At 34.5% G+C, this 13,000-nt stretch overlaps 1 protein-coding gene across 3 annotated transcripts in view; it reads left to right on the top strand.

Moving 5' to 3' along the window:
- The window catches only part of clu (clustered mitochondria protein homolog), a 121,856-nt gene that overhangs the window by 86,504 nt on the left and 22,352 nt on the right, over positions 1 to 13,000 (top strand). The window contains exons 2-6 of one of the 3 annotated variants that reach the window (XM_085944936.1): positions 4,604 to 4,852; positions 7,624 to 7,925; positions 8,528 to 8,689; positions 11,026 to 11,179; positions 11,520 to 11,650. In XM_085944936.1, the coding sequence (XP_085801062.1) occupies positions 4,604 to 4,852; positions 7,624 to 7,925; positions 8,528 to 8,689; positions 11,026 to 11,179; positions 11,520 to 11,650 (998 nt within the window). Of the gene's footprint in view, positions 1 to 4,603; positions 5,183 to 7,623; positions 7,926 to 8,527; positions 8,690 to 11,025; positions 11,180 to 11,519; positions 11,651 to 13,000 lie in introns of all 3 variants that reach the window. The other 2 variants (XM_085944935.1, XM_085944934.1) reach the window with 2 other exon arrangements.

The following is a 13,000-nucleotide window of genomic DNA, read 5'->3' as shown; positions in this document are numbered from 1 at the left end:
AAATTTGATAAACTCACAAAGTGAACATCTTAGAAGGCAACTTACCGTTTGAAAATCACGATCGAAATAGCTATTTGCGCACCTAGCTGGTAATCGGCTCGATTGTTCACGTAGATCGATTGTCGAATGAAGTTCGAAGGATGGATTTTGAAATTGGTAGGTAAATAATGAGCAATACCAGCAATGAGATCATGTAATTTCATCCTTGGCTTTATTTTTGGACGCTGTCGAAGAAGTAAAAAAGATTCAGGCAGGACAACTTCCTCCAAAATTCACCGGAGTATACAACAAAGTCTTTCGGGATTATTTGAGGCTGAACTTAATCAACTGTCAAAGGATAGATAATGCACACAACGCCTTTCATTTGTTTCTTGTTTATTCTTTCTGTCATGTATCGTTGTATATGGATTTAATTTTTTTGTGATTTTCTTTTATTTTCGAATGCGTGAGGTCATTTTTCAAAATGTCAAAATGTATGAGAAAATGAATCGTCTTCATAATGTATTTTTTTCGTGATTTATCCGATATTTTAATAGTTATTCTGTTATTCCGGGCGGAGACAAATCTAACAAATCAAAGATCATAAAAATCGGTCCAGCCGTTCTCGAGTTATAAATGGTGTAACTAACCCGACTTTGTTTTATATATATAGATACAGGTGTTTTTTTTTTTTTTTTAAAGAATACTATTGAAAAATTACTGACTGAAAATACGACACTTTCCAATTAATGATTCACGATGAATTTAATCGTTATCAAATTCAAGCATGTGTCTTCTTGCACATATGGGTTCCTTACGAATGCTGTGTTTGCGCAAAATTATATTCTGTTGCAAATAACTTGTTCTTGAACGAATTGAGAAGGATTTATCGCGGTGATTGACGATTGATGACGAATTAGTTGGGTAATATTTCACGACCTACCGTAACATGAAAAATGTTAGTACCTACATACATAGTACACCTAGCGGTACATGATAAAATTAATTAGTATCCACACTTTACAGAGTCTACACTCTACACTTTACAGTATTTAAAAAAATATTATATCGTCTTTACAAAATAATGGTGAATGTGTGCCATTATGACAGGAATGTGGAATCGAATGTGGAGTCGTAATTAATGATGATTTTGATAGAACTTGTGTTGTCGAATGTTGACTGTCTCAGATGAGTACGTTTAATTTTGTATATAAAAAAATAATCGATATCAATCTATGTGTCATTTGAAAGTACTACACTCAATCGAATCGGAGTCGTGTTTGGTTTGGAGCTGGAGTCAAGATTTGTTTTACCACTCCACAGCCCTGCATTATCATTATTCATTATAGGCACATACAATAGCTTGAGACTTTTCACATTGTGTAACAATATTACAATATAAATGTAGTATAAAATAATATATTCGGTTATATATTATCATAATGCCTACATCGTCATGAATAATATTACGTTATTTTTAACCTTCCACATTTTAACGAAATTCACAAAAGAAGCCTCATTTAAATATGGGAATAATGCGTATGGCAAGTAATAATGGATGTGTGAAGTTAAAAAAAACCGTCCTCGATTTTTATACAACGGCGAGGTGAGATATAAATGTAAGTAAGTATATGAATTGTCGTCACCTTGACTTACAGTACAATTATTTTATATTTTATCAAGGATTCCGGTACCGACCGGTTTTGATAATATTGGAATACCGGGATTTTTTCGATATGTTATCGTGTAAAACCCAATGTTTTAGTGTTATCCTTTTTTTTGTATTCATGATTCAGCAATGTGGAAGACAAGTGTCGAAAAGGTGAAGGTCGTTACTGTAATGATTAAATTAAGTATATGAAATTCGCATTGCAGATTCATGTGCAGCAAAATTGAAACGTTTGCAAAAACCGAATGAGATGAAAACGCATTGCATTTATGTTGACGAGTGTAATTTTTTTTTTTATAAATATAATGGTAAATTACACGAACAGTTACAACAGTGTACGAAAGTAAGTAACGAAAACTAAACGTCAAAACAGACCGCCATTTTGTTTATTTACAAACAATTCAATGCTGCCAAGACACAATATATCGTTCTGGAATCGTCATCAAGTGGTGTAATACACAAACTATTCCAATTTATAGGAAGTAGTCTAATCTCTGACTTGTGTGGTTACTGGACAAATATTAGGTTTTGCGATAAAAAAAGCTTATTTTTCATTTTGGACCCAAAGACAGAACAGAATATTCCCTTGACCCAGATACGAAGACGATAGTTGTCTTCAAGGGTACCAGCCATGGCCCTTATATCCTAGAGCGGGCCCCCAGTCCAGAATCTTTGGCGGCCCCTATCACTAAGGTTAAGACAGTCTGACGCTCTACAGTGGCGATTTATAAATGGTGTTCGAGGTCAATAAAAATTCAGTGTATTTCTAGCGATTTTTTACACATTGAATTATGGAGTTGTCGAGTACCTATCAACACACACTAACGAAAAATTGCATCGCACAATCATACTTATAGACTCTTATAGGTATTTTAAAATAGTAATAATCCTGAAGTGAGTTTTTTTTACTAATAGAGCAAATTTAAGATGTGTGTTTATCTCAATTATGTGGTCGACCCGCCACGCCGGCGCCCCCTGAACCCGTGCCCTAGACTAGAGCCCTGTCATCCCCTCTTGTGGGGGGGCATGGTACCAGCTGATGTATACCTACGAATTTTTCGTTTATACTTAGATATTCCAGATCTTTTTCAATCTGAGAGTTGCACTTCGACTTGTTGCCCACTTGTCATTTCGTAAAATTCGGATATAATATGTACGTGGCAGTCAAGAACTAGGGACCGGGAAGAGTGGAAAGAGCTAGAGGAGGTCTTCAGTGGATCGACCCCGGCTGATAGCCAAAATAGGCGTTGAGCTGGTAGGTACCTTGGTTATCAAGATGACAAGATATACGGGATACGCAGTGGAAGTGCGTTTCTTTTTTTTTATAAACTCTTGCCGAATTATTTGCTTTTGCAGCGCATGCATACATCACATATTGTTTGAACTTTACACCTCTTTCAGTGTAAATTCCTCTCAACTTTACATATAATATTTTTCACTTTTTATCTTATCACGATCGTAAATAACGTGTTATCTCTACATGGCGTAATTGTCTGCGTAACTTGCTTGTATATTTTCACAGATTTATAAATAATATATTATTATTATTATTTTAATAACATTTTACCTACATTCTTACAAAGTTGTAGGTAAGTAATATTATATTTTAAATATGTAAACATTAAGGTAGGCAGGTATAAACTACCTTTGTGTTATTGTATTAAAATAAATTAATGATAAAACATACTTTCATATTATTTCAATATAATATGTAATATTAAATTTTTAATTTGAAAAAATCTACTGTTTCCGATAGTTTTGGTGGTGTAATGATTTGTGCTACAGGTGTTTCCATTGTTAACTAAATTTAATATTGCTAATACAAGTAGGTAACCTAGTATTAATGGAGTTAAATATTTTTGCGAAAAATAATGGGAAAAAATAAAACAAAAATAATAAAGTGCGTTACCTTCTGCGTGTGTGAAGAAATATGGGATACATTTAAACACCTGTTAAGAATGCTAATTTTAATATGTTCATCTGTATCATAATAATGTAATTTATTAAACTTTATCGCGTTACGTAAACGGAACGCATACTCAATATTGGTAATATTTGAGGATATTCAGAGAGCTTTGTACTTCTTGCGTTTAAGTCATAAACCAAAACTGGCGTGAAAGTCTTGGCCTAATGGTTTTCGCATTTTTTTTTTCCATCTATTTAGTGGTGAGGCCAAAAATTGTACTGTAATAAATACTTTTTGTGGACTTGTATTGCGTCCCTTGATCATGGGCAAATTGGTCCTTTGGTATGCTGGGAGAAGTCCCAAATGCAAAATGTTTTGCCATCAATTTTTATTGCAAGAACAGCAGATATTGCAGAACTATTCTAACTCACATTTGATTTTTTTTAGAAGGGAGTTCTTTGAAACAACCTACTTGAATTATTCATTATTTATATAAATAAATGTGTACATCATACTTTTGTAGAACTTTACTGTTGATGAATAAAATGTTATATAATTTTGTTTATATTAATAAATAACTTGTGTAGGCCTTTTCAAAAAACACTTCTATAAAATATTTCAAATGTGAGTTAGAAATGTTCTGCTTTCTGATTATGATTATCTCTCTTATGATTAATTACTTTTCATGTCAATTCCTACTCTTGTTTTGAAAAAATATTTCTTTTCGAAACTCCCTATTTTGAACTAAATAATTCATAATAAATTACCAACCTGATCTACCACAAAGACAAGGTACCGAGTGAAGAGTGGACTCTTTTTGGGTGGTTTTTGGACACCAATTGACTAAAAAAAACTCCAGCCTAGTATCAAGCCATTAATTCGCCTCTATCCTGTATGAGTTAATAATTTTTAGTTGCGTCTTTTCTTAACAAATACTTAGATTGTTTACTGATTTTGTTAACTTTCCTATGATCTCCTTACCACCTACATGTCTACAGATTGATTATATTTATATGGTGAATTAATATATTGTTTTTCCATTCTTTCAGCCAAGAAACCACAGAAAACACAGAACGCTGCAAAAAATGCTCCAGCAGTTGCCACCGCCAGCTCCGCCAAACAGAATAGCAAGATGAAACCGGAAACCACAACGCCTACCGCAGAAGAAATCCTCACCAACGGACACCAGGCCGTCGCCAAAGACAAAGAAGACGCGCAAAAAAATGGCGATGTTCCAAAACAAAATGGCCACCACACCGAGAAGACCAACGGACACGACTCTGTGTGTAACATTAGCGGTAAGCAGAAAAACAATGCGACCCCCTCGTATGCGGCGGCTGCAGCCAAGTCGACGCCCAACCTTAACCAATCACCCGCCACCACCGCAAAAACAAACGTTAACCAATCAAATAAGCAAGACACTCCATCGAAAACGACCGGCGCCAAGTCTACCAACTCTAACCCCCTGGCCGCCGTCGCCAAATCATTGCCAAACGTTAACCCACCGACCGCCACCAAATCACCGTCCAATGTAAATACCTCTTCAGTTGTCCCGAAGCAGTCTTCACATGTAAATACAACTACTGCTGTAAAATCACCGCCATCAAACGTTAAAACAATACCAAAAGGTATAATAATATAACTTTATTCAATATTTTTAGTGAAATAATGATAATAGAAAATAGTGGATGCGTGTGTGCTTTGCTTATTAATTAACTTGCTTACAGACTAAGAAAAATAATTGGTCAACATTGACAAACATGTCATGATTCTCAGCATGTACATACAGGCAGATGCTCAGTTATTAAATGACCTGCTTATAGACAGTTTGTCAAAATTGGTAAACAACTAATTATTTATCTCAATGCGTAAGTCGTCAAGTCATCTTTGACTTATTGTTCAGTGTTTAGTCTGAAGGTAGTACATGCAGGTATTCCTTTTCAAAAATATCATTCAAGCAAAAATCGTCCTACTCATTTTGCAATAACCAAATAAGTTAAATCTTTCTCTGGTGTTGACTGACTATGTTTGTTGAGTTTGTTAGCATTTCTTCTCATGTTTCACTTGTCAGTAATAAAATCAAAACTTCATAATATACTTCTCGTAAACCCCTTCTTTTATTTAACAATATTGAATAACTTAAACTGAAGGTGGGAAGAATTTATTATCACATTTATTTGAGACTTGGAATGATCCCATTATTTAAAAAAATCAATATTATTGAACTGCAATATCTGTGTGCGAAAAGAAGAGGAAGGAAGGATATGTCAGTAAAATTTAATAATGATTTGAATCTCTAATTTAAAATTTTTAATAAAGATTAACAAATCAATAAAGAAGAAAAGCTATCAATGATTGAATCAAGAGTCATTAAGATATTAATTTCACACAGACACAAAAATTCAAATACAAAGTGGTCCAATCTTCTTTTAGCTCTCTTGAATAGTAGCAAATTTAGTCATATTTCTTTTTGCTTTTCGCACACTGAAAAATATTGGCAATATTTTTAACGGTATCTTTTACATATCCTAAAAAAATATGGAATAAATTTTGGGAAGCTTAATTCTTTTCGCATGAGTCCTTAGTACATTTATAACACTAGTTATGCTGTAATTTAAACCTATTATTAAATGCAAATGCTTGTTTTTAATCACCTCTAACTTAGTTTTATCTATATTAATTTACTAAAAAACGTTAAACTTACGAATATATTATCATGAATGTTACATCGTAGCGGCGATCTGCGGAACTAAAAATCACCTCGCACTATCACATACATATCAATACCCCAACCATACTTCCTTCCTTTATACTACATACAATGTTATCAAAATTGCATCTATAACATTTCAGAGTTTTAGATTACAAATTTATGTTATGCAAGTATGAATCTACATAGAAGTAATGAGATGTACGACTGACTTACATCCATGGTTCGGTAACATAATCTGTTAATGAAAAACCCTTACGGGAGGTGACTAGGATCCGCATTGGATTACTATGTGATATGACTCCACATAGCCAATAGGAAAAAGTAAAAATGAAGAAACTATTGAATCTCATATTGGTTATTGTCCCTCTTTCTTTGATCTGGAGTGAAGATTGCTGTAATCGTTTCAATGATTACATCAGTCTTTCATGTACATTGCAATACCCCGCCACCCACTTTCGTCCTTCTATATTACATACAGAGCTTTGACATGTTAGCCATTATAGAAATTACATTGTAATCAAATGACAATTTAAGTCACTGATGACAATACTAATCTACATATTGAAATTTAAAAAATTGACATAATGTATGATATTACAATACTAAAGACCAAGAAAGAACTATGTGCATTCCACACTTTTACATGAGTTCACACCACTATCTTTCACCACCGAAAATAAATACTCAATTGTGAAAATAAAAATATGGTCTTCTTTTGGGCACTGATTGCACTCATCGTCAAGCTATTATCCTATGGTGCAAGAAACCCACTGTGTAACAGTAAGGGGATTACACCTCAGTTTAAAGCGTGAAGATTCACATCTTCTCTTTCTCTCACTACTGCAACAGGCCATGAGATATGACAATGTCACGCAGTCTTCCTGGGAATGGTTAATACCTCCCTTTCAGAGTGTACATTTTATATTTTCACCTCTCTATTCCTATGGGAGGGGGGCTAGGATGTGATTGACCAAAATCTGTTTTGTCATCGACGCGTTGGATGTGCCTGTCATATTATAGTTTTTTCAGTGTCCACCGTCAAATGAAGAGTTAGGAATTTCATGAAATAACAATTATTGCACTATGGATGAAGCTTTATTGCTTATGGTCTTGGGTTGTCTTTGCTTGTTTTGTGTTTTTATTTGCGTTTGCTTACCGCTTTCTATGTTGTCTAATTTTAGTTGGATGACATAATTACTGAGTTACAGATATTATATTATTGTAATCACAGTCCTCTACTATAGAAAGTGCATTACTTATTATGCACTGAGAGACTTGAATTGGTTTTATTTAGTTATAATGTCAATTGATTTTCCCAAGTTCGTTTTAATATTAGTGTCACTCTGATGATTTCAGCAGACGCAACCAGCCCAACTTCTACTGAATCATCGGTGACGTGCAGTGCAGAAAGCACGCCGGAGGAGTCACCAAAAAGCAGCACAATTGATGTGTGTCAGAAGTCAGACGTGTCAGACACGGACAACGGTGTCGCCACATCAACCTCCACCGACACCATTCCCAACGGATTGGCCAATGGCGAAGCGACGGGGGACGAGGAAGGGGATGACAAGAAGGGGGATCAGGAGGTGCTCTTTATTCAAGATATCGGATTCACTGTTAAGATTGTCAGCCCCGGCGCTCAGCCATTCGACATACAGGTTCGTTCATTTTTGATAAAAAAAAAATCTTATCGGGCCCTTATTGATTTGCAAATTGGAGTTGGGCCTTATCGAACAATGATGAGAGGACATGATTGAAAAAAGATTTTGAGAATGGTTCGATAGCGATATGTGTCTGTGGTATATGGTTAGGTTTGGGTTTACCATAGGGCTAAAGGAGCTGGAGCACCGGGTAATAATTCCTTTTCTTTGAGCCCATTTAAGAGTAAATTCGGCCCTGCATATGATGATGAAATTATATCCATGAGTAGAGTGTCTTTTTAGTCAGACAAATCCATTAAGCAAGCCAAGTCTCAAGGATATCAGACACTCAGCCACCCAAGACCTTTTCAATAGTCCTGACTTGAAAGGGAAGGTTGAAAAACCTAAATTAACGTCACAGTATCATTGCGGTGGGGCTAGGCCAATGTAAGTGCTTGCAAAACTATGAAAGAAATGAAGTCCCCCGGTGGTCGATATTACCATCAAAATTGAAAGTCTATATTATATTACTAGTATTGTGATTTTGAGAAATCGAGTACCTACATAAATTCAGTTTTAAGAGACTATAAGTACCTAAGTTAATTTGAATCATGTTCCAGGTGTCAAGTATGGAACTGGTCCAGGAAATTCACCAATTGCTGATGGACAGGGAAGACACGTGCCATCGCACCTGTTTCTCACTCCAGCTGGATGGTTCCACGCTCGATAACTTCGCTGAGCTCAAGAATATTGAAGGACTTAAAGAAGGATCAATTATCAAAGTGAGTCTCGGATCATTATTATTAGATACTATGTTACCTTAAGTTCAAAATCTGTCCCGATGTATCTATCAAAAACATCCACAGATGTCATCTCGCTTATTCTATTGAAGAAGAATTAAAATTGCAATAAGTAGTTGAGTAGCTTATAGGTCTATGGATATTCATTCAAGCATTGTATACTTAAATCTCATTCATCAAGAAGTGTCAAGAAAAATGATAGTCATCCATTACAAACAAACTATTTCATTCGTTACCCACCTACGTTCCTTATAAGCATAGCCAATGATGGCATGGCTTTTATTCAACTTTAATGGGCATGTTAAATAAAATATACGTTATTTGTATATGAACATATTACGATTGATTGATGGATAAGATAATAAGTGAAACCAGTGCATGCATATCCACTGATAAGACGTTTCGATATATTCAATGACCCCGTTTTGATTACTCTAAATACGAGTTTATCTCTGATATAATAAATAATATTGATACAATGTGTATTTAACTTTTCCCATATCACACTTTTTATATTAACCCCTTACCGCATGGGTTTTTTTTTCGTTTTGAAAAAAATATATGTTATGAATCATGGTTGGAAAAGTTAGTAAAAAATAATTTAAAAAATTCTGCTGTATTATTTATAGTGTATTTAAAAGAAAATTAATTGTGCCATATATGGCACTACATGCAGTCACGATAATATTAACAATGAACCCATATCTGGCACCTCATGCACTATTGAGGATAAAAAACATTAATGAAATAGAATAGAAAATTGTGAAATTAAAAAAAAAAACAGAAATTAGGCAATATGATACTCGGCAAAGCAGTTTTCCCCTCAGATGATGGTTACTTAAATCCTGACTGCTAAAATTATTAAACATGGGACATGCTTTGCCTACTGATTCTCTGAATGCTGGTTGTCCAAATTCAAAAGAAAATTTATTTGTCAAAGCAACCAAATCCAAAGGATTTTACTTTTCTAAAAATTTAAATTTATAAATTCATATAGTAATGTTGGTGCTAAACTATGAATAAAGAAATAACCGAACAAAACGTTAGAAATAATAGACATCAGCTTATGATGGCTGAAATAAGTTATATTTTTTCGAAGGAATTGTCAGCATCCATTTTTCTGCGACGAAAAAAAACACCGTCATTAGTTCTTCATAGAGAAAGTTTATTAATAACCTTTAATGCATGTAGTGCCAAATGTGGAATATATAAAAATAACTTTTAATGCATGTAGTGCCAGATATGGCCTTATACATATAGTCTTCAATGCATATAGTGCCAGATTTGTCCTTACGAAAACATCACATTATAATAATGATGGAAACAGAAATACTTACCAAAATATTCACAGTTGTGTTCAGCAATATCTGATCTTATGAAATATTTTTTTTTTGCTCGTATTTGTTCACAGTTACGTTGAAATAGCCATTAAAAGATGCAACAAATAACACATGTTGTCGTTGCAGTTTGAAATTGCTATAACTGAGCGAAAAATTCTCTTCGTGACCGCTAGGTGGCAGTATTCGATAGATGGATATTGCCCGATACGGTTCTATATGCAGTAAAACGATAAATGATTTTCGTAACAACCAAAAATTTCATTTTGTGCTGCGGCCATATATGGCACCCTATGCGGTAAGGGGTTAACAATAAATACTTAAATATTTCAATTATATTTTCTAAATTAAAGATTTCTTTCTTATACTCAAAATAGTTTTTACTGCATGTAAAAAATCATGTTATAGTTACAGCAATTTCTTATCATTACAAGACAAGAACAGGTGAACATGTTACATCAAGAATAATGATGTATTTTTAACATTTTTGTGCCTTCTGTGGTTAGAGGAAGATTATGGAGTCAGTCGTTGTTGGAGATGGTGACTCTCAGCTATTAGAAAGATGAATTAGAAGCATCTGTAGGGTACACCGATAGAGAAAGATAAAATATTAGAGTAGGTACAAGTGTAGAAGAGTAGTAATTAAAATATGATAAAATAACGTAAAAAAAATAATTACGCACAACCAATGTTTAAGTCAAATATTAATAATGTGTCCGGGGGCCGTAGTGATGCCCTGAGTTTTGCCATAATTTAGATTTCAGAAAATTAACGATACTCTTCGAAAGGTACTTTCTTTTCCTGAACAAGGTCAATATGTGTATAATTTTTTAAAATTATCAAATATGTAGCTACCTTTATCTTTGCAGGTATTGTGATTACCATAACTGTCATTCGGATCGTGGGTAGCAAATTATAATATCGGATGTTTGAATTATACCTATATGAATAATTTTTATTTAACTGAATTTGTGTTCACAGGTAGTGGAGGAGCCTTACACAGTGCGTGAGGCGAGGATTCATGTGAGGCACGTGCGAGATTTACTCAAGTCATTGGACTCCTCCGATGCATACACAGGAACTGAATGCAACTCACTAGCCTTTCTCAATGTTGTCACGCAAGGCGATATTCTGGGTAAGATTTAACACTTATTTTAGTCGTGATACCTAAGTCTATATCGCTCCCTCGGGTCTGGTCTAATGGGCAGATACTACAAATTTATTTTTGTGATAGGTCCCTGCCATGGTCGAGATGAATGTTCGCTTCTAAAACCGTGCATTGTGGGATCTTGTTTTTTCAATCTCAGAGCGGTATGGGTTAAGCCAATGGCTACAATTTATGTAGGCACAGGAGTGGATGAGGCAGGCCAAAAATTCACTGACTAGATGGAGCTACCGATGTCCCCTATATGCACCAGATACAAAATTAGAAAGCGGTGTTTTATTCATGTGAATGTTACATATTTTTGTTTTAGAAAAAAAGAAAACTCGGCCAGAGAGTGTTGACTGTACGCCTCCTGACTACATAATGCCAGGAAGTAAAGATAGACCCCTTCTACCTCTCCATCCTATTACCAAAGAAAGTAAGGGACCACAATGTATAAAGGTACTACATGATAAAATTATCCAGACCTTTTTTAGATAATGCATGGCATAACTAATCCTCTCATGGATTCCATTTTGTGATCATATTTAATCTATTTCAGACTGTTTATACATTCCCAAATCTTTCAGTTGAGTGATCTTTTTTATGCGAGATACATATAATGTTAAACTCAAATTCTTATGCTTTTATGTGGTAATGTATTTTCGATTGTTGTAAAAGTCATTTAAAGAATCCTTCATTCATAACTTCTTTCCATATTACTGTTCGGCTTCTTTATATTGACATCTACGTCATGGCACTGTATGCGATAACAGTATTACGTCACGCACTTTTTACATGCTGGCGGTATTGCAACGGTTTTAGTTTCAGAAACCGCGGCAGTGACGTGTGCGTCTCAATATAGAAGTCAAAGTCTAGCGGCAAAATATAATTAATTAGAATTAAGTCATTTTATTATTTATAGGTATATAAGTAGATTTGACTTAATCTTTTTGAGTAATCACAGCAATATGTAACAACAGAATAATGCATTGGTGTTCGGTGCAGATATTTAAAAATAAATATTAAAATTTATATTATGTCACCGTGGAAAGCGATTGGTAGATAATTTGATGTTGGTTTACTAACAAATGCCTGAACAGAATGAAAACTGACAAATTATGTAATAGTTTTAAAAATAAAGTTTTTTTTAATTCTGCAATTTACGAGTTATTTATGTTGACAACAGCTGTTTTGGGCTATAAACCCATAATATTCAGAACGATCCTAAGAGGCTAAGATAATGCTGTTAATATAAATAATTCAAATATTGTAGAATTAACGAAAGACTTTGTTTTTAACACCATTATAATGAAATCACTTAAATGCCAATTCAATTGATATTGAAAACTGACATACAGTAGGCGCTCGGTAATCCGGCGTTCACCAATCCGGCACGTCCAATAGTCCGGTATTTTGCAACTCAGCTTTCCTGTTCTATAATCCGACAGGTTTCACACTAAACTGCTGGATTATAGAGCGGAATGCTGTTTGCTCGGCAGCTTGGTGCCCGATTTTTACTGTGTAAATCTGTGATAAAATTAATTCCTATAGAAATCCAATAATCCGGCATATCTGACAATTTGCTGCGTCATATGGAGGATGGAAAAATTCCGATCCCTCATTAGATTCATCACTTTCAACTCCTGACTCCTCTGTTTCGGCAGAGTTTCAGTGAACGGGTACAGAGGACACTTCATGTCATTAAAGATAAATGACGGCAGAGCAAGTCAAGATTCTTTTTATTTTCTAAAACTCTTTCTTTAAGCACTAAGGTGCATGGTTGCTACATTAGTCCCGTGCAGCATCGCT

This window comes from Rhyacophila brunnea, unplaced genomic scaffold (assembly GCF_057557595.1).
Source record: "Rhyacophila brunnea isolate RB1 unplaced genomic scaffold, BYU_Rbru_1.0 scaffold_17, whole genome shotgun sequence".
Lineage (NCBI taxonomy): Eukaryota > Metazoa > Arthropoda > Insecta > Trichoptera > Rhyacophilidae > Rhyacophila > Rhyacophila brunnea.
Note: the sequence above shows the minus strand (reverse complement) of the source record. Positions and strands in the feature narration are given on the sequence as shown.